The sequence below is a fragment of the Microtus ochrogaster genome, chromosome 6 (assembly GCF_000317375.1).
Source record: "Microtus ochrogaster isolate Prairie Vole_2 chromosome 6, MicOch1.0, whole genome shotgun sequence".
NCBI lineage: Eukaryota > Metazoa > Chordata > Mammalia > Rodentia > Cricetidae > Microtus > Microtus ochrogaster.
Window position 1 is genome coordinate 83,949,485 of NC_022013.1, and position 25,908 is coordinate 83,975,392.

At 48.5% G+C, this 25,908-nt stretch overlaps 1 protein-coding gene across 1 annotated transcript in view; it reads right to left on the bottom strand.

Moving 5' to 3' along the window:
- Positions 1-6: 6 nt before the first annotated feature.
- Parp1 (poly(ADP-ribose) polymerase 1) overlaps positions 7-25,908 on the bottom strand; it is a 32,107-nt gene continuing 6,205 nt past the window's right edge. Inside the window, exons 3-23 of the mRNA XM_005348965.3 lie at positions 23,972-24,087; positions 22,206-22,420; positions 20,690-20,789; positions 17,176-17,292; positions 16,484-16,660; positions 14,561-14,708; positions 13,278-13,418; positions 12,462-12,701; positions 12,220-12,288; positions 11,860-11,992; positions 10,851-11,046; positions 7,639-7,767; positions 5,964-6,047; positions 5,184-5,306; positions 4,652-4,780; positions 2,927-3,025; positions 2,431-2,583; positions 1,776-1,903; positions 1,135-1,196; positions 592-706; positions 7-354 (exon numbers count right to left, since the gene is read on the bottom strand). Of these exons, the coding sequence (XP_005349022.1) occupies positions 273-354; positions 592-706; positions 1,135-1,196; positions 1,776-1,903; positions 2,431-2,583; positions 2,927-3,025; positions 4,652-4,780; positions 5,184-5,306; positions 5,964-6,047; positions 7,639-7,767; positions 10,851-11,046; positions 11,860-11,992; positions 12,220-12,288; positions 12,462-12,701; positions 13,278-13,418; positions 14,561-14,708; positions 16,484-16,660; positions 17,176-17,292; positions 20,690-20,789; positions 22,206-22,420; positions 23,972-24,087 (2,756 nt within the window). The 3' untranslated portion in view covers positions 7-272. The remainder of the gene's footprint in view (positions 355-591; positions 707-1,134; positions 1,197-1,775; positions 1,904-2,430; positions 2,584-2,926; positions 3,026-4,651; positions 4,781-5,183; positions 5,307-5,963; positions 6,048-7,638; positions 7,768-10,850; positions 11,047-11,859; positions 11,993-12,219; positions 12,289-12,461; positions 12,702-13,277; positions 13,419-14,560; positions 14,709-16,483; positions 16,661-17,175; positions 17,293-20,689; positions 20,790-22,205; positions 22,421-23,971; positions 24,088-25,908) is intronic.

A 25,908-nucleotide genomic window follows, 5' to 3' on the forward strand; every position in this document is an offset into this window, starting at 1 on the left:
CAAAACAAAAACCTCTCCCCAACTTTTCCTCTACTGTCAGCTGTGTCTAACAGGGATGCGCCTGGTAGGATAAAACCCCAAACAACCCTCCCACCGAGTGCAACATGGACAAGGGACTTGAATCCAGAGCCCTTTAACCTGTCTCTATAAAACCCTAAGGAGAGTCGGTGAGGGTGCCACCCTTAGGCAGCGGCACGGCTGAGGTTTCTTGGTGTCTGTGGTGTGGAGGCACCTGGGGGATTGGGTGCTGGGCACAGCACACCCCCCACACTTTACCACAGGGACGTCTTAAAATTGAACTTCAGTTTCAGCAGGTATTTCAGATTCACCTGAGCAATGTCGTAGACAATGTACCTGGAAAGGCAGTGGTCAAGGAGCCAACCATGGAGTCCCGTGACTTTCCTCACATGAAATCCCCTCAAGGTGGGGGAAGGCGGGTGCCCAGAGAACAGGCTTACCCGTACAATGGGAGTCAAATCTCAAATGCATACAGGAGACCACCCAAGGGAAAAGTTGTTACCATCCCCAATACACACACACACACACACTGGGACAGTTCTGGAACATACGGCACAGGTCATGAAAGGATACTCATTATATAGTAGGCAGGTGTCATTAACACCTGATGGGACCCCTGTCCCCAGTGGAACCTCTACACCCTCCAGGGTGATGCTGGCCGAAGGGTCAGGGGTGGTTTTGCCCAAACCTGTAAGGAAGAAGGATCAAGTGTTAGGCATTATGGGGACGAGCAAGGAACTGTGAAAATGTCCTGGGCACGTGAAGCGTACTTTATGCAGGATGTGAGTTCACTTAAACACCCTTCAGATGCAAACATGGAAGTCACAAAGGTTCCAAGGCACCAATATAAGCCAATAAAGCCATGGAGGCCCAGATGGAGTAGTAATTGGGGAATGAACACACACAGGCCTTGATCATCACGTGCTACCCACTCGTTCCAGGCACACCAGAGGGTCCTCCTGTCCCACAGAACTCCTATGGCATTATGACACTAGCTGCAGTCACAAGGAATGAGACGGCTTTGTTCTATGAACCCCTCGCAGCAGGTCCACGAGTCCAGCCTTAAGAGGAAAGTCCCCGCCTCCCCATCTGCCACGCCAGGCTGGAAGACAGTACCTTTGACACTGTGCTTGCCCTTGGGTAACTTGCTGATATGTGACGCGTGTTTGAGTTCGTACCTATTCAAAAGAGGACGGTCTCAGACTAGCCCCTGGGCACTGGGCTCCCAGTCAGCGTCTTTACTGTCAGGCAAACTCAATGTCCACGGAACTCTGTCCTCCCTTACAGTGGAATCTACCTCTCCAGCTCCTGGACTCTTCAGAACCAACCAAGAGTATTCTCAAATACAGAGCCTGCAACAACCACCACTGCTATGGGGTTATCTCCAGAGGAAGGGCCTGTTTGGAGCTGTGGCCAGCTGCTTCAAGTCTCCTGTCTAGTCTACCCTATGGCCCAGTTCACTGTCATCAGGAAGGAGATTGCCTGAATGAAGCTGGAGGAATTGGATCTTTGAAGTATAGCCTCCCAGCTTCCCTGCACCGCAAAAGGAGTCCTGCTGCCAGTTCCCCGGGTTTTCATACCATCTCTCAATCTCCCTCCCTTGGTCCCCTGAACCACCCACTACTACTGTATTTACAAACAAGCCTAGTAGACTTCAGGGTCCACTAAACTGGTGGAAGATTTCCATGGTTGTCGCCTGGCCAAGGAGACTCTCCTGGTTCACTCTATCTACCTGGCCATGAAGCCAGGATACTCACATGTTTCCAAGGGCAACTTCTCCCAACAGCAGTAAACCAATCGGGTCTCCCTGAGATGTGTGGCAGTAGTTCGCACTTTTGGATACCATGTCGGCAAAATAGATCCCCTTTCCAAACATGTAGCCTGTCTGGAGAGTTGAAAGAGGGACAGCTGAAAACCTTCCAAGAGTAAGTCAGCAAGGCGGTCCACTGAGTACCCACATGAGCCACTGCTCAAAGGTCAGTGCTCACAGAGGAGCTGTGGGAAGGCATTTCACAGCTTAGGATGCCACTTTCTCCTAACAGGAGTCTCATGTGGGTAATGTGAAGATTTAATGAGATTTGATCACTACTTAGAGGCTGGGATGGCCACATCAGAACTCCTGTCCAGTTGGTCCTTTCTATAACCCAGCAGGTGACATCTATTCCTTGTTCTGTTTATTGGTGGAAATTAGGGAGCTCATGGAGCTGCATGCTGGGCTCCAAAGCCTGTTTTTTGCATGGCAACAAGTCCAATCAGTCTTCAGAGCATCCTGTCTAGACACTTCCAGAAGCTGTCACTACTGACAGGGCTGGCACAGGCTTAGAGGCTCTCCTGAAGCACCCAGGGCTTTCAGGAGATTACTGCAGGAACACATACTTCCACACTTCCCTATACACGAGGTCAGCAACTTACCACAGGGGCTTCAGGTGGGGCTATCCGCAGACCCTGCGACAAGATGCCAGCAAAGTTGGTGGTCCTGGACCCGTGCCACAGCAACCTCCGATTGTGAAGTTGCTTGAAGGGCTTGTAGCGCTGGCTCTCTCCTTCACGCTCTATCTTAAAGATCTGTGCATTAGCAAAAGCGAGGCAGAAACTGTGACTCAGGGTAAGAGGTGGACACAGCCAATTCTACAATACCACTAATTCTCCAGTTCAACAAACAAGTCACTTCTGCTTAAAAATAAGTAGGGCTGGGCGTGGTGGTGCACACCTTTAATCCCAGCACCCCAGCAGGCAGATCTCTCTAAATTCAAGGCCAGTATGGTTTAAAAGCAAGGTTCAGAAAAGCCAGGCTACAGCCTGTTTCAAAACAGAGCAAAGCAACACAGCCCACTCTTTCTGAGCCAGACTCAGGAAAGTAGGGGACAGGGAGACCTGGCAGGATGGAAAGGGGTAGAAAGATTCTTACATCTATCACTTCCAGGTCATAGGCATTGTGTGTGGTTGCATGAGTGTTCTTCACATACTTCCTGATGACCTCAGCTTCCTCAGAATCTTTGTCAACCACCTGGAAAAGAGGCATCTGGGATCAGGACAGGGAAACCCCCAGAGAGCCCTGTGAAGAACCATGATATACAAGCCTAGAGGATGCCAGGAGCTCTTCATACTGCCCAACAAATGACACCTGCAGGCCTAGGCCAGGTCCCATGTGCCCAAACACCACTTCCTCATCCACTTGGACTGCTAGGAGGAGCCCAAGAGTTCTTTCGAGGCACTAAGTATGAGTCAAGCTAGAAACACGAGATTCACCATTAGCGAGGTGGAACCAGAAGCCCAGCTCACCGATGGAACACAAAGTGACGTCATACATTTTCAATGTCTTTAACCCAGTCCTAAGGATGGAACCAAAGAGCCCTGCACAGCCCAGCAAGCGCTCTATACCCCAGCCCTGCAATCCACACTAAATATACTGAGCTTATGCAGAAGGCATGGATGTTCTTTATGTAGTCTTATTCTAAGTTTGGAAAAACCTAGAAATTCTGGTTTTCTTTGCTGCCTCTTAATAACAAGCTTTATAACCGTAGATGCAAACAGAAGTTTCTTCACCAAGACCTATAGCTCTCCCGTTAAGAATGTACATTTGACACTATATCCAGTTTGTGAGGCAGGCAAGCATAGAGACTCTACATGGTCTGAAGTAAACTTCTGCAGAAAATGTTGTGCTAGCTAGTTTTATGCCAACTTGACACATCTAGTCACTGGAGGGAGCCTCTTTTAAAAAATGTCTTCATTAGACTGAGCTGTAAGCAAGCCTGTAGGCATTTCCTTAATTGGTGACTGATGTGGGAGGGCCCACTCTATTTTGGGTGGGGCCATCCCTGGGTTGGTAGACTGGGTTCTGTAAGAAAGCAGGCTGAGTAGGCCATGAGGAGCAAGCCAGTAAGCAGCACCCCTCCATGGCCTCTGCATCAGTTCCTGCCTCCAGGTTCCTGCCCTGACTTCCCCTGATGATGAACTCTGACCTGGAAGTGTAAGCCAAGTAAACCCTTTTCTTTCCCAAGTTGCTTCGGTCACGGTGTTTCATCACAGCAATAGTTAAGTAACTCTGACTAGGACAAATCCTCTATCATTTTATGCTTATGTGAAATTGGGCACCCCAAGATTAAAATCAGATGCACTATGAGAAGGACATGCATGGGGGTGAATGGCAAACATAATCAAGCCTGTCAATCAGAATAGCGGATCACCCGACCTACACTATTTTTGCAAACCATGAGCCTTTCTATTCTTTGATAGGCCAAGAATTTGGAAACACTCTTGCATACTGTAATCCTGTCACAGGTAAAAAGAATCAGAGGCATGCCAGGCTGGGGGCAGAGACACACAGCCCAGGCAGGGCAATTCCCATATGCCTGAGCCTTCAACACACCCAAGTTCAGTTGACTGCTTGTACCTGAAATAGAAGAAAAGGAACTTTTGGCAGTACCCTCATAATCCAGTCTGAGACACTAGCTCAGAAGACTCTTGCAGGGGGTTCCAAGGACCACCACCATCGGGATGTGAGAGGGCAGGCTCAAGGCCTGGCTGCACATTTAAGGAGCTGTGTGTGAAGATGGCCCTGATGCACACATAGGTTGGGGACCACTGCTCTTGGGTGAACTACTGAATACTTGGGAAGGGGCAGGCCTCTCACCTTAATGTCAGTTTTGAGCTTCTCGTAGTTGACATCAATGGGGTCTTTACTGCTGTCATCAGACCCACCCCTGAGAAGACTATAGGCCACCTCGATGTCCAGGAGGTTGTCCAACATCTCCACCTTGGCCTGGGAACAAAATTAAGACCTGGGAGCTAAGTCCATAGGGAAGGAGACAGAAGTCAGTATGTAGATGACACCCTACAGTGTGTGTGGGGACCTCTTTGTTGGTCAAAGGCTGCCATCACCTCCCACTCAGCAGGTGACACTCACAGACAATCTCTGACATGCTAGTGAGGCTCTGATGCATGGGGAAGTGAGTGGCAAATGGCAGAAACCTTACACACGAATGACGGGCAGGGAAATAGATGCCACAAACTGACCTCCGCCAGGGACTCATGGGGGCCTTTACATGGGGACAGAGAAAACGGTCTTCCCTAGTGACAATTTCCTAGACTTAATTGGTCAAAGAAAGGAAAGAAACAGTAGATGCTGTTCTGAGGATACAGTAAGGAGCGCAGAGGCCTACTACCTGCACACTGTCTGCATTGTTCAGGAGTGGAGGCTTCTTCATTCCGAAGTCATGGGGGATCAGGGTGTAGAAGCGATTAGAGAGATCCAGGATCTGGGAGTCACTGCTGCCCTGGGACACTGCCTGGAAGGGAAGGGGACAGAAGGACACAGGACTGACACAGCTGCTGTATGCACGAGCAGGGAAATGGTCATTAGAGCCCCTTCTCATCAGCGCGGTGCAACTGAGCGGGGCAGGACCGTGGTCCTGTAACACATAGCTTATCCGCACAAAGTGCTGTTGCAAACTCTATGTGGTGGGCTCATAGGGCTACTGGTGTAAAATTACTTTGGCTTTTATGTTTGAAAACTATTCAACCGGGCATGGTATGGTGGCACACACCTTTAATCTCAGCACTCAAAGGCCAGTGGACCTGAGTTCTAGGCCAGTGAGGGTTACACAGAGACCTTATCTCAAAGATAAGGAAACTGTTCATAATGTTGGAGAGCACGAGCCAAAAAGAGCTTGAGCCAGGAAGCCCAAACAATGTCGGTGTAAGTAGGGACAAGGTCTCCACCAAATTTTTAAGCTTATTACATATCCACTAATTAAAAGCGTTACTATTTGTATATTTTGTTAACAATCTTTGGACAGTGACAATATTTACTGAGCTAAAAAAAATTATCCAAATCCACATAAACCTGGTTCAATACTGTCACTGTTACCCCACAGTGGATGTGGCTACTATCTCTCACCAGGAGAGATGCTGGCCTGGCTGGAAACCCTGCGGTGCTTGCTTACCTGCTGGACCTCACTGAGGATGGAGTAGGCGGCCTGGATCTGCCTTCTGCTCAGCTTCCCCAATGGCATCTTCTGAAGGTCAATCTGAGGAGACAGGGGACACAAAGGCTGGGCATTCTGTGCAGTGCTGACAGGACACAGTTCCCTCACAGATCAGTGACCCACCTGCACAGAAATCACAACCCTTTCCCCTGACCCTGTATTCCATGTACCAGCAGTCCAATGCGTACAGCTCAGCACTTCTGAAGGAAGAGGCAAGAGAATTCCTACCAATCCCACAGGACCAAGGTAAGGGATTAAGCCTCCCACTGCAGGCTGCACAGCCCAGGACACTAGAATTCAGGAATAAGAGCCTCAATTGTCCAAGTGGTGAATTATTTTTTCAAGAACACACATCTGATTCAATACTTCCTGTCAAATCAGCCACCCTTAAGGCTACACATTTGCTCCCAACAACACTACGACTGAGCACACCACGTTAGGCTCTCCTGTTAATCTGGGTCTGGAGCCGAGAAGGCAGATGAGGTTATTATGTTCTAGTGATGAGAAACTGACAGTTCCCCACTCACAAACCAGACTAACTGTTTCAAGGACACCTACCCCCTCCTGTGAGTGAACTGTGTTCACTCAGTGCCTGAGGTGTGACACCTGTGTGCTGCAGGAACCTACACCCTTTGGCCTGAGACTCTGGCAGGAGCACACCCACCAGAGCCGCTGGATTTGCAGAGCAGCCTGCAGCTTCTGGGCTCATGGCTGGGGAGACTGGAGCAAGGTGAAAGCTCCTGCCATGCAGGCCCAATCAGGAGCAGAGCTGTTTCATCTGCCACTGTCTTGCCTCCAAGCTTTCCTTTCTCTTTTGGTGCCTCATGAATGTGAGGCAAGCACTTGACCATGGCTACACCTAATTCCAATGTTTAAGAAAGAGCTGACAGGAGTTTGACTGATTGACTGGAGCACGGGTCAAGATGGTGGTGGTCCCATTTTCTTTGTAGTTTAAATTTTTATTTATTTATTTATTTATTTATTTATTTATTTATTTATTTATTTATTTATTTATTATACAATATTGTCTGCTTATGTGCCTACAGGCCAGAAGAGGGCGCAAGACCTCATTACAGATGGTTGTGAGCCACCATATGGTTGCTGGGAATTGAACTCAGGACCTTTGGAAGAGCAGGCAATGCTCTTAACCACTGAGCCATCTCTCCAGCCCCTGTAGTTTAAAATTTTTAAAAATGATTTTCTATCTATGACTGTTTTGTCAACATGCCTGCATACCACTTGGGTACCTAGTGCCTGTGGAGATTAAAAAGATTCCCTTGGAACTGGAGTTGCAGATGCTCATGAGTTGTCATGCGGGTGCTAAAAACTGAACTCAAGTCCTCTGGAAGAACAGCGAGAGTGCTCTTATCTACTGAGCAATCTCTCTCCAGCCCAGTTTTCTTTTTCTGACAAGTGAACCAAAGTCTTGGACTTCCACTGGCATCAGCTGGCTGGTATGTTTGGGTCCCAAAGAACCAGACCTATGCACCCTCACACACACAGAAACAAAACAGGGAAGGCAGAGGGGCCAGGGCCCAGGGCCAGCCCTGTATTGTACACGTGCTCCACAGCACGTGATGCTTGGCAAGCAGGCTGAGAGAGAACAGGAGAACTCGCCAGGCTCAGCACCCACCTCGTACTCCACCAGGGCCTTCTTCATGCTCTCCACGTCGAAGATCATCCCGACGAGCTCCTGCACTGGCTTTGGGAGCTTCGACTTAGTGCCAGGCTTTATCGTTAGCTTCTTTACCGCCTCTTCATCCTTCAGGTCAGCAGAGAACCCAAAGAAGACAAAGGGTGGTGTCATCAGGGCTTAGCTACAAGTAACTAAGATTTAGGATAGGCTACAGCCAGCAAAAAAAGGCCAAATGTTCACCAAAACTCTCCAGACCCTAGTGGCCAGGAGGGTTTCTGCACAGACAAAATAATTTTTATGCATTCCCAAGCCGCACCCTCCCCTTCAGCTGTTCTGACAACGCCTGTCCCCCTCTGGGTACGTTGGTGCCTGCAGAAGAAGCTGCCCATGCCCGCCCATGGCCACCTTAGAAGGGCTGGCTATGAAAATGAAGTTCAGACCAGCGGGCAGGGACCTGTTAGTACCTGCTGACCCAGGGCAAGCTGCAGGACCCGTCTCTATCCCCTTCCCTACAGTACCTATCCCCACGCGCCATCTCGTTCTGCCAGCCAGCCTGACAGAGATGCAGCACCTCTCAGCACCTGTCATCCACTTTGACCTTCTCCAGGTGCTATTGCTAATGAACGAGTAGCGCATGAGACTTCACTCCTGCCTACTGGAGAACTGGGCTAAACTAACATCAACTTGTTGTGACTGCCTCCTCTAGTTTTCACGCCTAAGCCCGACAAGGCGGGCGCTGCGCTGCCCTGTCGTGTGGGGTATGGGCTGGTATTTATTTGCAGTGGGAAAATGAAGTGGGCTGTGGACCTGGGTTCTCCCTGGAGTAAACTGCAGTCACCTGTGCCAGCAGTGCTCCTGGTGCTGCTGTCATTTCCCAGTGGACATACTGTGCACATGGAGCTTTAGAGGAACTGGCGGGCAAACTGTCTACGAGCACATTATTTATGACATAGTGACTCCACCTCTGAAGGCACACAAGCATCCATATGCCTACCTGTATCACCACAGCAGGTCCCTGCAAAGAATCTAAATGTCTGACCAGGGGGAGGGGCTGCTTTGTTTTGAGCATCTGTGATTTCTGGCTCACCCCAAGATGGAGTTCCAAGCAATCTGAAGAAATGATGCTTTAACTGTGTGAGGTGGTATACATCTTTAATCCCAGCACTAGAGGCAGGCAGGATCTCCGAGTTTAAGGCTAGCCTGTTCTACATAGTGAATTTCAGGTCAGCAGGACCCTGTCAAAAACTAAAATTAAACAAACAAACAAACAAAACCCCTCAAAGCCTCATGACCTCAACAAATATCTAATCAAATCAACCTAAAAACAAATACATAACTACCCCAAACACAACCCAACATTCCAAAAGGAAATAGTATCTTTGGGCAGGCATTAGTTTCCTATGGCAGCTGCTGGCCAAGGGATCGACCACTGAGGTTTTTAAATACACCACTCTAAATCAAGCCAAGTGCTATGCAAGCACCACCCCAGGTGCCATAGTACAAACTGGAAATGCTCAACAGTTCTGCTGCTACCAACTACGTTATAGTGAGGCCATTTTGCACAAGGCTGGGTTAAATTACTAAGGTTAGTGTCATGGTTTCCGCTTTTAAAACACCTAACTACCTATCTGTCTTACACTGAGCTCCTTATGCAAAGCGTTGTCTTCGGAGAAAGTGTGTGGTGGTCCTGGGTCACAAGGGTAGAGATGGGCACGTACCACACAGTACATAAGGCAGGGTTCAAATATTGTGGCAGGAAAATGACACCAAAGGTGAAACTAGCCCAGATGCAGACATACGCCACTTCACTATGGTTAATCCTGGGTAGTTTTAGTGTCTGTGCCTTTCTCAAACATTTTCTGAAAAAAATACTAAAGATATTTAATTCAGTGGAGGGTACTAAGTCAGACCAAGCCAGTTCACTTCCAAGTCCAAGGTCTCAAGGCTTCGCTGGAGAGATGCCTCAGAGATTAAGAGCACTGGCTGATCTTCTGGAGGTCCTGAGTTCAATTCCCAGCAACCACATGGTGGCTCATAACCATCTGTAATGAGATCTTGTGCCTTCTTCTGGCCTGTAGGCATACATGGAGGCTGAACACTGTGTACACAATAAAATCTTTAAAAAAACCACAAACAAACAAACAAAACCCAAAAACCAAAACCAGAGTCTCACTATGTAAGCATGGCTGCCCTGAAACATGTTAGCATGAAGACCAGAGTGACCTCAAGCTAATAGAGATATACCTGCCTCTGTTCTCTGGAATTAAAGGTGGCACCATATTGCCCTCTGAATTCTATAATTTATTTTTATTTTATGTGCACTGGTGTGTTGCCTTTATGTATATCTGTGTGAGGGTGTCAGGTTACCTAGAATTGGAGTTACAGACAGTTGTGAGCTGTCATGTGGATGCTGGGAATTGAAGCTGGGTCCTCTGGAAGAGCAGCCAGTGCTCTTAACCACTAAGCCATCTCTCCAGCCACCTCTAAATTCTATTTTTAACACAGAGCTCACAACACTCTACAAGAGAATTTCTCCTTTGAGGCATGGAATTAAAATTTGTACCCATTTATAAATCTCAGCGATTTTACAAAATCAACATGTACAACCTTCCAGAAGGTAAGCATTACAGTGAAGAGGCCCAGAGCAAATGCAGAAATTTCTCTTACTTCATGTCTCAGAATCACTGCTGTGGATGCAGCAACACTTGTAACTGCACATACCTGTAATTCCAGCACCCAGAAGGCTAAGTGGGAGGGTGTGAGCTCAAATCCAGCTGGAGCTCCCTCCCACCCTGTTCCTATCTAAGTTTCATTTGATGCTTTATGGCATAGGTCTAAAAATAATTTTCTTTTAGCTATGGAGATGATCGTGTGACTTCTGCCCTCATTCATAGACAGTATTGAAATGTCAACCACCTCCAATTCGGGGTTTATATTGCACCTGAACTTGGTGTATACAGTCTCATATACTGCTTGATTTGTTAGTTGAGGATTTTGCATTACAGAGATGGTATTCAACAGCTTTTTTCTAATGTTCTTGGGTAACACTGGCTCATGTAATGAGCCAGGAAGTTCTCTTCTGTTTTGGGGAGAAGATTTGTCACACTGCTACCATTAACTCTTATCTAAATGTGTCACTGTTCACCAAAACCATCTGAGCCACACTGCGGAGTAAGGAACAGATGCTGGAAAAGCTCTATCCTGATTACCTGGCCGTAGTCGATCTCCAGAGGGTAGAACTTTTTGGGATACTTTGTGAAGGTTTTTGAGTGCCAGGCATTTCCAGTCTTCTCTTCATATAATTTCATGAAGTTTTCAATAGCATCCTCTTTAGATGGCATCTGTTCAAGTTTGTTACTGCCGATAACCGTGCCCACTCGGCCCCAGGATCGGAAGATCCAGTACCTGTGAGAGGATGCGAAGGAGGCAGACAGAGGATGAGCTTTTGTTCTGTTTCATCTTCAGTAAGGGACAGTCTTCCCCCCTCTCCTCTCTGTGTAGCCCTGGCTATCCTGGAACTTGTTCTGAAGACCAGGCTGTCCTCGAATCCAGAGAACCATCTGCTTTGTGCACCACCACTGCCTACCCAAGGGACGCTTTTACAAGTGTGCGCTCTTGCTCTCTTTCCCTCCCTCCCTCCCTCCCTCCCTCCCTCCCTCCCTCCCTCCCTCCCTCCCTCCCTCCCTCTCTCCCTCCCATTTGTTGACTGGTGCTACAGGTGGAACCAGGCCTTGAACACACTAGGTAAGCACACTAAACCGAGAGAGCCTATACACTCCAAAACAATCACCTTCATTCTAGTAGCCACCAAGTATGGAAATTTAAAGCCTGGTGGTGGTGGTGCACACCTTTAATCCCAGCACTTGGGAGGCAGAGGCAGGTGGATCTCAAGAATTTGAGGCCAGTTTGGTTTAAAAAGCAAGTCCCAGGATAGCCAGGGCTACAAAGAGAAACTGATTCAAAAAACAAACAAAATAAACTTTAATTTTAATACATGCACAACAATAAATCATGAATCTTGTTTGTTTTTAATGCCCAAGAGAATAACCCAGTGGTAGATGTGAAACCACAGCCTGTGATGGTTGAGCCAAGTACAGCAACACAACTGATTGTCAGTGCTATTTTTGACGGGGAGTTCTGCTCCAGGCCCTGCGGCAGCCTGACTTTTCAAGGTGGGCAGCACATTCTAAGCCTGGAGGGAATCTGTTCCCAGCTCACCTGCTCTCCTTGTCATCCTCCAGAAGTTGCAGCTTGTAATAGGAGTTGGTCCCTTTCACAATGTCCACCAGGCCAAGTGTGGCACTGAACACCTTCCCGCCTTTCTCCAGGACGTGGGCAGAGTGTTCCAGACCTGCCCCAGAGGCAAAGCTCCTGTAGTTTTTTCCCTTGAAGGGCTAGGGTGCGGGAGAGGGGTCTGTGGGCCTAGGAGTCCCCAGTCAATTGTGTTACACCACGTTTAGAGGTTCTCCCACCGGCACCCATGATTCCAGGACTGGCTGGCAATCAAAGGCTGCCTGCTCCCCTCTGGCCACTCTCTGAACCACCACTGCGGGGCATGGGTGGCCCCTCATCACTCACCAGAGTCAGGGTCAACAGCTGCTCCTCCCTTCAGAGTTAACTTCATCCTCTTCTCAGACTTGTTGGCACCTCAGGAAGGGACAGAGGAACATAAAGAGCCAAACTAGGGCAACAAAGGCAGAGCAGCTTCCAGAGGCGTGCAGCATGGGTGCTGTTTGTGCCCACTCAACCCAGCACGGAGGACACAGCTCGCCAGAGCAGCACACAGAAGCAAGGTCACAGTCAGGGCAGCGGGGTCTCACCTTCCTCCTTGACAGAGCCCTTGCTCTTCTTGGAGGGTGCAGCTGACTTGCCCTTGGGGACTGGCACTTCAACAGGTTCTACCTTCACCTCAGCCCCCCACGAGGACAAGCTATGGGCGGAGAGCAGCTCTTGGAAGGTCTTAGTGGAGGCAGACACATCCTGCAGGAAGTCCTCACACACAACTTGAACGTTGGCTGCCTTCACTTCCTCCATCTTCTTACTCATCTTTTCCACCTCCTCTGTTTAAATCCAGAAAGGAGGGAAAAAAAGCCAAACAAACCATAAGCAAAAAAGTAAGGCAGACTTGCAGTTACTGCAGCCCCAGAATTCTAATGTCGTCATGATCAACACTTCCTCCATCCTCCCCATCCGACAGCCATGTTCCAATGGCACTGGCTGTCCCTCGGGTATGGAATACCAAGGGAGCCATCTTCTCCCAACCCCAGCGTGGTGTCAGAGGTACTCAACAGAAATTGACTCTTCGGCCTAGACCCACAACATTCACCAGTCCAGCCTAAAAATATGGGCCTCATCACCAGACTGTGAAGCAGTAACCTTCACCCTAACTACAAAGGAACCAGTTCCTCTCTATTTTCATACCTTTTGTTCTGACAGCGAACTGGGGACATCCCATGGACACCGCACAGTGACATTTACTATGGCCCGCGGCTGGGAATGCTGAGCCACTGTGAGCACACACAAGGACTGCACGGTACAATACCAGTTTACATTCAAGCAATGACAGGCTGAACCCCAGCTGTGCCACACACACACCCTTCTTACACTTGCAAGAGACACGAGCCCGTTAAACTCACTTTTAGTGCTGATACATAAGGAGGCCTTGTTGGCCGAGCCCGTCAACTTGCCCCCGAGTTTCTCAATCATGGCTTTTGCTTCGTCTTTGTTCTGGGAGAGTTTACCGAGAGTCAGGATCTTCATGTTGGCCAGCGGCTTATCTGGGACAAGAAAGTAGATGCGTCAGGCTAGGCCCATTCAACTCTGCTCCCAGGAAAAGACAAAGTGAAGCAAGACTAACTGCAGGCTCCCCGGGAGAAAACCCCAGAAGCCAGGGTGTGGCCAGCCTTGGGAAATCTTGGGAAGACCAAAGCCCACAGCCAGCGGGAGAGCAAAGGGCAAAACAGCAAACTTCCATTTGAGGACCCGAGTTCCGCAACAGAGAAAACTGGGTAGGAACAAACCACGGACTGGCAACCCGGGACTGCTCAGGGGGCAGACAGGAGACGGGAAGAGAATGCTCAAGAGGGTAGGTGGCGAGACCTAACTCCTGAGTAACTTCTTGGTGACAAAGGCCTCCATCAGTGTGATCACACTGAGTTGAGCTGTTCCAGGAAAGGCAGAGCAAGCTGCACCAAGTACCCAGCACTGACTGTAAGGCTGGCACGGATGGGGCCCTCTGGGAAAGGAAGGCAAGAACGCATCACTGGTTACAGCCAGGCCACAGCTCGTATCTCTCAACAGGGGAGGTCTAGCCTGTCCTCTCTAGAGGGTGGACATTGATGACACCACGTGAATCTTATTAACGTCTCTGTAGAGAACAAAATCACAGATTTGGGTGTGAATGGCAATCGAGGAGACAGCAGAGGAAGGACCTGTCAAAGGGGGACCGGAGAGCAGATATTGACTGACCACCGTGTGCTCATGTAGACCCCGGGCTTCAAGCAGCAGAGAGGACTTGGGGCAACCACCGCTCAGCACCAGGGGTGGAACAGGTGCAGCTGGGCTGGTGTCCAGAAGCAGAGCCTTGGCCTCCACCTTTATGGTTCAAGAGTGTCCACACGCCTGAACGGGTGGGCAACATTTCTCCTTGCCAACAAAACACAGCTCTATCTGCTTCTGATGGCCTAAGGCATGCCAACTCATGACTGGGATCTCCCCAGGGTCCTGATGGCAGGGAGGACAACGGGCCTGGAGAGTGACGATGTGCTTTGTAGCACACCCTGTGGTATATTCTGACCATCCCCAAGGAACGCTGACCACATGGCAAACAGACCACAGGATACCCTCGTCATTCCTCTATGTCTTTGCATGGCACGGCTCCTAGGTCAAACCCAGCCCATAATCCTTCCCGGAGTCATACCTGCTGGAACAGAGGAGTTCACAGCTTTGGGTGCTGAGGTAACGGAGGGTGGAGGTGCCAGTGGCGCTGGGGCACTGGTCTCTGGAGGGAATATCCGGTCCTGTTTTTTGACCTTTAATTTCCTGAGGTAGGATATTTCTCGGAATTCCTAAACAACATTAAGTTTCAGTTTTAAAGACATCGGATGTCTCTTGAAATAAACCTGCAATAGACTAAGTGGGGCATGTCCTGTGCAAATTAAATAATCCTTCTTAAAATCTCTACAATAAACAGGAGAATGCTGAAGTTCCAGGAAGAAAGCTTGTTACTGTTACCGTTTATAGGACTCACTTCCTTTATCTATGACAGATCAGTTACTGCAGGGGCCTGAGAGAAAAAATCGTACCCTTCAGAAAAACAAAACAAGGGCCAATGAGGTGGCTTAGTGGAGACTGCCGAGCCAGGGATCTGAGTTTGACCCCCAGAACCAGACGGATCTCTGTGAGTTCGAGGCCAGCCTGGTCTAAACACAGTTGAGTTCTAGGAACAGCCAGGGCTATATAGAGACAATGAACTATTATCCAGTATCAAAATCCAATCAACTACCCAGTTACAGGGAAACCCTGAGTGCATATTCCCAAGTGAAGGAAGCTAACATAACTGGTCCCTAATGTAAACTAGACTTTGGGTGGCGGGGCCTCAGGCTCACTGGTTTTAAGGGATCAAAAAAACACCTCAAACACCCAGTGAGAGATTTAGAAGTTTTCCGAAGGAGACCCAGGTTAAGTTCCCTTGCTTGATAGGGAGGAACACACATCACCAGCCCTCTTGTGGTCACCAGAAATGGCTCTACTGGCACAGTTCTTTCTGCTTCCCAAACGACTTACAGTAGTAGGCCTTGCACTAGGGAGGGAGGTGGTCACTTGATGGTGTCACAGAGCACAGTCTCTGCTCCCAAGTCTCCCTCTTGAGAAAGGAATTTCCTAGTTGTGCTCATGTTCAGTGAATGGCAAGTGAGGTGCCAGACACCTTCAGGTTCACACTCATCAATGCCACATGGCACAAAAGGTTAGACAGAGGGCCTTTGCCCTCAGGAAGCAGTTCTGTCTGGACAGAGTACAGCACACAGATGCCAGGAGGGGAGATATGCGGGAATACATGCAGGCGGTACCTGGACAAGTCTGCCAAGAGTCAAAACAGCAGAGTTGCCTGGACACAGGTACCTCGTAAAACACAGTAGCCAGTGGGAACCCTGGCAAGTAGAATCAGTCAGGAAGGGTCACAAGGGTTCTGGAGGACATTAAGGAGCTGACTTTTGGTCTGAGATAAGCACCTGGGGGAACAACAGTCATGAACTCCACAATGTTTGGACAGCAAGCATCACCAGACTGAGCACATTTTGCACCCTCCCACAAAGGAGGTTAAGTACACTCTGCCATCTAATGGTGGATTCTGCTCATTGTCATCTTACAACTGTACCAACCAAAGGCAGGAAAAGGCACAAAAATACTATATAAGGGATTGTAGAATCTGTGTATCAGAAAGCTGGGCAAGGTGAGTCATCCGCCCCCAGGGTTTCTTTGTAGCTTTGGAGCCTGTCCTGGAACTAGCTCTTGTAGACCAGGCTGGTCTCGAACTCAGAGATCTGCCAGCCTCTCCCTCCTGAGTGCTGGGATTAAAGGCAGTGCCACCACCATCTTGGCTGGCAAGCTGAGATTCTAAGGGTGAGGAAACGATCCAGTCAGGTGGGCTATCGAGTAGCTTACTCAGGCCAAGGAAGGCACAGCCAGCCCAGGGAGGGGAGGGGGGTGATCACAGCAGTAAACGAGGAACAGAGAGCACTGGTTATGAGGAAGGGTGAAGAACATGGACTGTCATCTTAAGACCTGACATATGCTCAAGTCCAGTCACCTGCCAGCAGATTCTAGATGCCCCAACACTTACCTTTGGAGTTACCCATTCCTTTCGGCTAGGAGTCTGAGTCTTGACCATGCACTTGGTCCAGGCAGTGACATCCCCAGTACAATAGTAAGCATCACTCTTAAAGACCAGCTGCCCCGAGCACTCCTCGCAGGGCAGGAGGGCCCCGAACGCCATGCCATCAGCAACACGGTCCAAGATCTGAAGAAACATGTCAGAGACCAGAGGCTCAGGACATGATAGCTACTAATGAAGACGGAAGAGCTCTCAAACAGACCCTATTCCCTAGAAAAAGGTCGTCTCTGGGCTCTACCACAGCTCAGCTGCCAGCTTACAATACAGGCCAGGCTTTACACTTGGGGGTCTTGCGGCAATCCCACCTCAGAAAATTAGAAAGCCAAGGGAGGCCTACAGCATACATTCTACTACACAAGGAGTGGCCCAAGCAGGTGCAGGGTGGGTTTAGCAGCCATGGGACACATGGCAGCAGACAGCAGAGGTACTTGGGTCAGTGCTATGTATGTATATGAACACACAAGGTACTGTGTACCAAGTAAAAGTACCTGCTCACCTTGGGACTTCACCAAGTTCTAAATCAGAACAAACATGAGGCAATGTATGGTATAGCTGGGAAAGCCTCCCAACTGAAGGAGACGGTGAGCCGTGATTTCTTTAAGTGCCTTCTTTGTGTTCCCCCCAACACAAAGGCAGCTCACCGCAGACTCTCCAGATGGTACTTGCTGCTGGTTGAAGATAAGTAACTCCTTCAGGTCATTGATGGAACATGCTTTCTTCAGTTCATCTTTGATATTCCAGATCAGGTCGTTCTGGGCCTGAGGATGAGACCCCACAATGGAGATCAAAGTTACACACACTTACACACACACCCGTTTTCTTATCATACTAAAAATTGCATTTATTAACATGCATACACTGACATGTTCCATAGTGTACATATGTAGGTCAGAGAATAGCGTGTGGGATTTGGTTCTCTCCTTTTATATTTTAAGCTTTTTTCTTGACAAAGGGTCTCTCTCTCTATTATGTAGCCCTGGCTGTCTAGGAACTTGCTATGTATATTAGGCTAGCCTTGAACTCACAGAAAGCCACCTGTCTCTGCCTCCCAAGTGTTAGAATTAAGGTGTGTTATCACATCTAGACCCCATAATGTAGTTTTTGGAGATGAAACTCAGAGGACTAGGACAAGTCAGGGGCTGACGAACGCTGCGTTGGTCTTGGGGCTGGCCACAAGTCTGGTGGTATGGTTGTTGCTGCTGAGGCAGAGGGTATGGGTCTTCTTTGGGGGCAATAAAAGCCTGGGCTGTACACTTCAAAAGTTTAAGTGGTAACCTTTAGGGAGAGACTAAGGCAAAACAGGATCTCACTCAGGAACCCAGACTGCCTTCAAACTCATGGCAATTCTCCTGCCTCAGTCTTTGCTGAACTAATGAGTTAATCAAGAGCTACCTTGATTAACAAAATGGCTCATGGGAAAAGTCTCTTGCTGCTAGCCTGATGACCTGACTTTGACCCCTGGGGCCCACTTTGTAGAAGTAGAGAATTAAATCTGGCAAGTTGTCCCGACTTCCGTATGAACACCATGTACACACACAAAACAATTAATATAAAAATATGAAAAATCAGACTGGAGAGATGGTTTAGAGATGCAACCACATGGTAGCTCAAAACCTCCTCCTTGGGCACCAGGCAAGCATGCGGTACACAACATAGATGCAGTGTCCTTATTGGCTGAGCTCTATCACCAGAGTGGCAGGCCCCATCACTGAGCCTTCTACTACAAACCCTTGATGGAGCTGGGCTCTTCCTCCAAAGCCAGCCTGGCCAACTCCACCACCGCCAGGGTTTAACCCTCAGGCAAATCCATGTGTACATCAAAATAAGCCCAGGCAATGTTCTTAGAAAACACTCTGCAAAGTATAGAGGAGACCACTCGTAAGACTGAATCTCTGCTGGGCGGTGTGATGCACTCCTTTAATCCCAGCACTCCTGAGGCAGAGGCAAGAGGATCTCTGATTTCAAGGCCAGTCTGGTCTACAAAGTGAGTTCCAGGACAGCCAGAGCTACAAAGAGAAACCCTGTCTCAAAAAACCAAAAGACTGAATTCTCTATTGCACAGGGCCCTGGTGTCAACCCCTATGAAAGCTGTTTTAAAAGACACAGAGAGGCTACTACAAGTTCTGGGTAGGGCTTATGGCCCCAACACCCAGTTAGATTCCTTAGTCTCCTAGACATTCAAGCTCAAGCAGGAATCTATGTGATCTCTTCTGGAACTGGGACTTTAAATCTCAATTTCAGTGTCTACTGAGTGCCCACTCTTTGCTGTTGCTTTAAGTCCCACCTCATTTATTCTCACTACTACTGGCCAAGGAGGCCGGCCAAGACGAGCCTCCACCTTCCATGGGGCAGCAGACAAGGTGGGCATCACACATCAGGCTGTACCTCCTAAAGCTGGAAAGGAGAATGCTGGTCCTACTATACTACACAGGCTGCCATTAATGCCAGGGCAAGACATCGACCCCACTAATTAAGGCCATTACCTACACACACTCCCTGCTTCCCAGTTTCAGTGCTGGGCCCGCAGTACCATCCTTTTCACTCTTCCCTGTAGCAGAAACACACTGGGACACCAGGAGCAACAGTCTATGAACACAGGTTTCACAGAAATGGCACAATATTTCTCTTTTACAGCTGAGGGAGAAGGAGCTGAGAGGGTAATTCAAACTTCTGGCTTGCTCTTCATCATTGGCCATATCGGGGAGAAAGTATCAGCACACCCACTGAAGGGAATGTGCCGTGGATTATACCCATTGTTAATAAAAAATGGACTGGCCGATAACAGGGCCAAGAAGAGATTGGGTGAGACAGCCTTACAGAGAAAATGATGGGAGGAAGGGAGGAGTCAGGAAAGTTGGGAGAGATGTCAGTCAGCTGCCGAATAAGCAAGACACATAGAAAATGAGGTACCAAGTCATGAGCCATGTGGCAAGGCACAGATAGAAATGAGTTTAAGTTAACAAGCCTGAGCATTTGCAATTAATGTACGCCTCTGTGTGTTTATTTGGGACCAGGTGGTCAGGACAGAAAGCTTCCATTTATAGGAAGGCAAAGATGAATAAAAATCAAATGTGGGAATGGCTAGAGATGACTCAACTAGAGGACCTGGGTTCAATTTCCAGCATCCACATGGCGACTCACAACCTTCTCTAGTTCTAGTTCCAAACAACCCTGTACCCTCTTCTGGCCTCCGTAGGGAGCAGACACACAGGCAGCCAAAACACTCGTTGCACATTACACTCACTCAAGTAGAGGGCTCCACCGGTCAAAATCAGAAACTCAAACAGATGGCCTCTGAAAAATCATGTTCCCAAGAAGAGACCCACTGTTCTCTGCCCAAAAGTTCTCAGAGTAATAACTGTTTCTCCGCTCCAACACAGCACAGCAAGAGCGATGAGCCCCTCTGGTCGATGACCATTGATTTAGTGGGGGAAATTCCTTTTTGTTGTTGTTGCTTTGTTATTATTTTATTTGTTTATTTATTTATATGTTGTTCTGCATGCCAGAAGAGGACACCATATCTCATTCTAGGTGGTTGTGAGCCACCATGTGATTACTGGGAACTGAACTCAGAATCTTTGGAAGAGCAGCCAGTGTTCTTAACCAGAGCCATTGCTTCAACCCATTTTGTTTCTTTTCAAGACAGGGTTTGTCTGTGTAGCCTTGGCTGTCCTGAACTGGCTCTGTATACCAGGCTGTTCTCAAACTCGGAGATTCGCCTGTCTTTGCCTCTTGAGTGCCGGGATGGGGAGATTCCCTTTTTATTGCATGCTTTCCAGTCCTTTGTTAAAAAAAGACCTTCATTTTAAAAACTGGGAAAACTTTCTCCTTAGGCCTCCAAGGTATCTATGCCAAGAATTCTATACTCAGGAGCAAGCCTGCAGCTAAGATAGTGATACCTGGGTTGAGACTGAAGCATCACTTTGTGTTGCCCAGCGAGTCTGGGGAGACTTGGCACATTCTACAGCGCCTGGTCCATGCTGCAGGCCTGGCATCTGAGTCTAATGTGTCCCATCACCCAAATAAAAATGACTTCTGCGAAGAGGAAAAAAGCTGGGAGAAAAGCCTCATGGCCCAACAACAGTCACATTTGTGAGAATTTACACTGGTCTTGCTAAGTAGGGACAGCCAGATGTCCTCCTGCCCAGGACTCACCTTGAGGGCCTTTTCCAGCTTACTGTCCTTGTCCTTTCCTTTTTTGGATTTCTTTTTGGCCACCTCATCTGCTCCATCCACCTCGTCACCTTTTCTCTTTCTGAAAGATAGAGGACTTATTTAAGAACCAGAGCCTCCAGTCCAACAGGACACCCAGTGTGAACGCCGTTAGCCCCTCTTCCACCTGCCTTCTCACTCTGCTCTCTTTCACAGCATCTTTGGCCAACGAGGGGCCTGGAGCTCACCTCAGTGTCTAGAACAACCAGGACACACCAAGGGCTCAGGTCACACCTGATGCTAAACCCCACGTCTCTTACACACAAAGTGACGGGGGACTGTGGAAAAGCCAAACACAGCTACTAGAACTGAGCCTAACTGGGTGGTGGTGGTAAGCACTTGTAATTCCAGCACTCGGGAGGCAGAGACAGGCAGAGCCCTGTGAGTTTGGGGCCAGCCTGGTCTACAGAATGTGTTCCAGGACAGCCAAGGCTACAGAGAAAACCCTGAGTTCCCCCTGTACTCCGCAAAGCCATGTGCTAGGGAGGAGGACTATGGTGCTAACAGATGAAACAGCTCACTCGGGCACAGGACTGAGAGGAGGGTCTGGCACACCAACCATGCTCAACACACCCCAGCTCTCCAGGCATAATGGTAGCCAGAGAATCCCAATCCCCTGTGCTCTAAGAGTCCAAAACATCCTCACCACTGGCCTGACTTGCTAGCTTCACACTCCAGAGGCACCGGTGCTGCTCCAAGAGCTTGTGTTAGGATCGGGAATGGTGCAAGCTTCTTGGTGACAGTGGTACAGATACGGCTCATGAACACAGTACACTGCTCTATGCCGTAGCATGCTCGTTCCAAGTCACCCTAGACGCTAACTCCATGTGTGGGCCCACCTATCCACCACTGTCCATCCACTTATGAACAGCCACGATTCACCCAGGGACCCAGACAAAGAAACACACATGTGGACTTTTTCAGGGTGGTAAACGATGGCCATTAACATGTAAGGGAACTACTTGACTGGTCTAAGAGCATCTGAAGGCTGTATAAAAAAGCGGCACAGAGGGCTGGAGAGATGGCTCAGTGGTTAAGCCTGCTCTTCCAAAGGTCCTGAGTTCAATTCCCGGCAACCACAAGGTGGCTCACAACCATCTATCTGTAATGAGGTCTGGTGCCCTCTTCTGGCCTGCAGACATACACACAGACAGAATATTGTATACATAATAAATAAATAAATGAATAAATAAATAGATATAAGAATTAAAAAAAAAAAGCGGCACAGTCTGCTGTACCAGGCCCGAGGGCAGAAGTTCAGAGTGCCTGGAGGTAGATCTCATAACTAGTGAGCTGCCAGAGGTGGGGGGTAGGGGAAGAGGTGCTGGAATAGCAGATGCCCCAGTCTCTCTGCTGTCCTGATACCACAGGTCCACAGCTCCTGGCTTTCCGATCATCAGCAGAGGATGGAGTCCACAGGCCTCCTCAGGACTCCACATTTTAATCATAGCCAACCTACCCCTCACTCTTGACTCCTGGGAGCTGCTTCTTTAGGGCTTCTTTGTCCTCGGCAGAGAGGAGGCTAAAGCCCTTGAGTTGGCTGGCACTATACTCAGGCCGGAAGCCCAGCTCCTCCCGGTTCTTGACAAAGCAAGTTGGATGGTACCAGCGGTCGATCATACCCAGCTGAGGTTTCTCCGGGTCCAGCATTTTCTTGGACAGGCGCACCTGGCCCTGTAGGGACAATGTGGCACATAAGGAATGACAAGGCCAGACAGGGGAACAGGTAGCCTAAAGCCCTGAGTTCCCATCAAAGCACAGGTAGCAACTCAGAAAATTTTGGCTCTTATGCCACCAAGGATTGTGGGTACCCTTAGGTCCCTGCACTAACATTCTATGAGACTGACACGCTGCCTACTGCATTAGTAAGACACCTTGCACTGTGGATGACTACTACCTACCCACCTGCTTAGACAAGTAATGAAGTACTAACACTTCCCCCGGGAAGGGTTAAAATGCTGACATGGTGTGCTGGTCAGCAGTGGCACTGCACCATTCTATAAAGGATTCAGTGTGGCAACTTATCCCAACAGGGACTTTTCACCTATCCTCCACCCTCCCGTGGACTCTGTGGTTGCTATACCTAAGGGTCTGGCTAAGTTGCAGATAAGCAAGAGCTGGGTCCTGCCAGCCTGCCAGGTGTACAATTCCTACAAGTGACATTTCTATAAGTTTCCCACCTGTGAGGCGGTGGACAAGAACCCAGTGAACAAGGTTCCCGATAATGCAGAAATCTCCATCCAGGGTCGAGTGATACTCGAGCAGACCAGGCTGTGCTCCCCTGGAAGCAAGGGCACCATACTTTTTACCTCCAATTTTTAATGGTGGAAGGCAAGGACAGTTAGCGATTACATTTTCCTCTGTCTTGTGCCTACTACATTTGGCTCTTGAATTATTTCCAAAGGCCTTTATACCATAAGACTGTGATGCTCTTGGGAGTTGGTAGAAAGCCTACTAGAAGGTTAGAGCTTTGGGTTTCCCTTGATATTAAGATGTTGGTCTTTCTGTTTTGCATTCCACAAGATGAAAAGGACTCCTGTGCCAGGCTCCTGCCATGTGTGATGCCACCCAAACAATGGGGCCAAGGAACCATGACTGAAACACCTAAAACCGAGAGCCAACACAAAGCTCCCTCTTCAGGTAGACGATCTCTGGCATTGTTACCATACAGAATGTTGACTCATGCACCTCACAATACTCCAAGGGAGAGAAACCCTTCACCAGTGCTAAGTGAATCATGGCAGCAGAGAAGAAAATGCTGGTGAGCATAGGCACACCTTCTACCCTGTTCTCAGTAGCATATCCAGCCAGCCAGCCACCCCAACCGACTGGCTGCCAGCCTTCAGGGGCAAGAACTAGTGGCAGGGTAGGATGGTCTGTGAAGTTACTCCAACAAACCAGGATTGCTGAAGGCCCACACAGCCCTCCTAACCTCAAACCAACTACACAAGAACTCCCCCGAACCTGCTTGACTTTGGGGACCTATGCTGGTGCTTTCCAAGATCTTCTTCCAGGGCCCCTGCCCATGGAGGCAGCTGCACAAGAGCACAGGACTCGGTCTGCCCAGAACTGTCACTCCCCTCTCTACAAGGCTCTCCACTGTATTTCTGACCATGGGTGCGGAGCCAAAATGGAGAGGCTGTTTGCTCTTTTCTCCTGAGATGGCCAATGCCCCCCACCTAAGGTGAGATCCCACAAGTGCAGACACTGGCTCCCCAGCGCTACCTTTTCTATCTTCTCCATACAGCCCTTGCATGTACTCCTGTTGGACTTGGCGTATTCAGCTGTGAAGTCACCCAGTGTCTTCTCCGCCTTGCCGCCACTTCCATCTTGGCCTTTGCCTGAAGAACCAAACATACATCACTGCTCAACTCTGCAGCCTCACACCGCAGTCCCCAAATGTCCCCATCTTCTGTCTTCCTCCTCCCAGGATCCTCCCACAAAGACATGGTGATTTGGGTGAGCACAATCAGTTTAGGTCATCTCTACTGGCAACAACTATGGTTATTTTTTGTTTAATTTCCAACTCAGACTTCTCATTGCTATTGTGCTTTTATGATTCAAAGTTAAGTGTTGAACTGAAAGGAATATTTAAATACAGATGAACCACAAGCCTATACAAGAACTGAACATATGGTGAAGGGCTTAAGGGGGAGACAAAAAGCTAGATTTAAAAAGTTTATTTACTTTATGTGTATGGGGATTTTGCTTGCATGTCTGTGTACCAGTTGTATACATGGTGCCTGTGGGGTACAGAGAGGGTGCTGGATCCTCTGGAAGTAGAGCTATGGACACTGTGAGCTGCCATGTAAGTGCTGGAAATTAAGCCCAGGTCTTCTAGAAGAGCTTCTAGTGCCCTTAAGGCCTGAGTGATCTCTATAGACCCTAGACTCATGCTGGATGTGGTGAGATATGCCTTTAATCCTAGCACCTAGGAGGCAGGGGACAGACAGCCTGGTCTATATAGGGAGTTCCAGGATAACCAGAGCCAAACAGTAAGACCCCATCTAAAAAGTAAATATGATTGAGAGATCGCTTGAGGGCAAAACGTCTGACAACTTTAATTGTATAGCCAGCCATGACTCATGATGGAAGGGCAAAGTTGACTGCCACCAATTATCTTCTGGCCCACATATGAATAAGTCAGAATACAGCAATAATCAGAGGATAGCTTCAGGAATCCACAGAAAAGCTACTAGTAAGTATGCTCTGCAAGTTTATAGAAAACCAGGCCAATATGCAAACATGAAAGCCATTTCCACATTAGAAATAAAAACCAGAAAAAAACAATTAAAGCACATAGCTATTTAAATACATAAAATACTTCAGAGCGTATAATTTAATTTAAATACATAAAATGTTTCACAGAGCCCATTCCTGTCATGATGGACTCTTAGTCCGAATAAAATCTTTCCTCTCTGAGTTGCTTTGGTCACGCTGTCCTACCACAGCAGCAGAAGTCATGAATACAGTCTTTCGACAAAGGCCGCTATAACAACAGGAAAGCCTCACCGCCATCCTATAGCCGACACAAGCTAACTTCAGCCCAAGTGTTGTGGGATATTTGTTCTGAGTGAAGGAGTACTGCTGGGATTGATGTAATAAAAGGCTGAATGGCCAACAGCTAGGCAGGAGAGGACAGGCAGGATTTCCGGGGAAAGACAGGAAGAGGAAGAACCCAGACAGGTGGGATATGCCAAGAGACATGGAGAGGAAATGGGAGGTGCAAGATGGAAGAGAGGTAATGCCACGTGATAGACACAGATTAATATAAATGGGTTAATATAAGTTTTACGAGCTAGTTACGAACAAGCCTAAGCTATAGGCCAAACTTTCATAATAGGAAATATCCACGTCATTATTTGTGATCTGGTGGCCCAAAGGAAAGTCTGACTATACCCGAGTTCTATCATTGGGATACAATCGGCGTTAAGAAAGAATAGCCATGTATGTATGCAATGACTCCCCGCCTCAAAAATAAATAAATGTAATAAAATTTATAGTTAAAGTGAAAGGTGAGCCACAGACTGGGAGACAGTATAGTCACAATACTTGTGTTTGGCCAGTAACCTGCACCTAGGATTAAGCACTCATAGTGCAGGGATAAAGTACACACTGAAATCATGACAAGTGGGCGGGGGAGATGGCTCAGAGTATTTGTT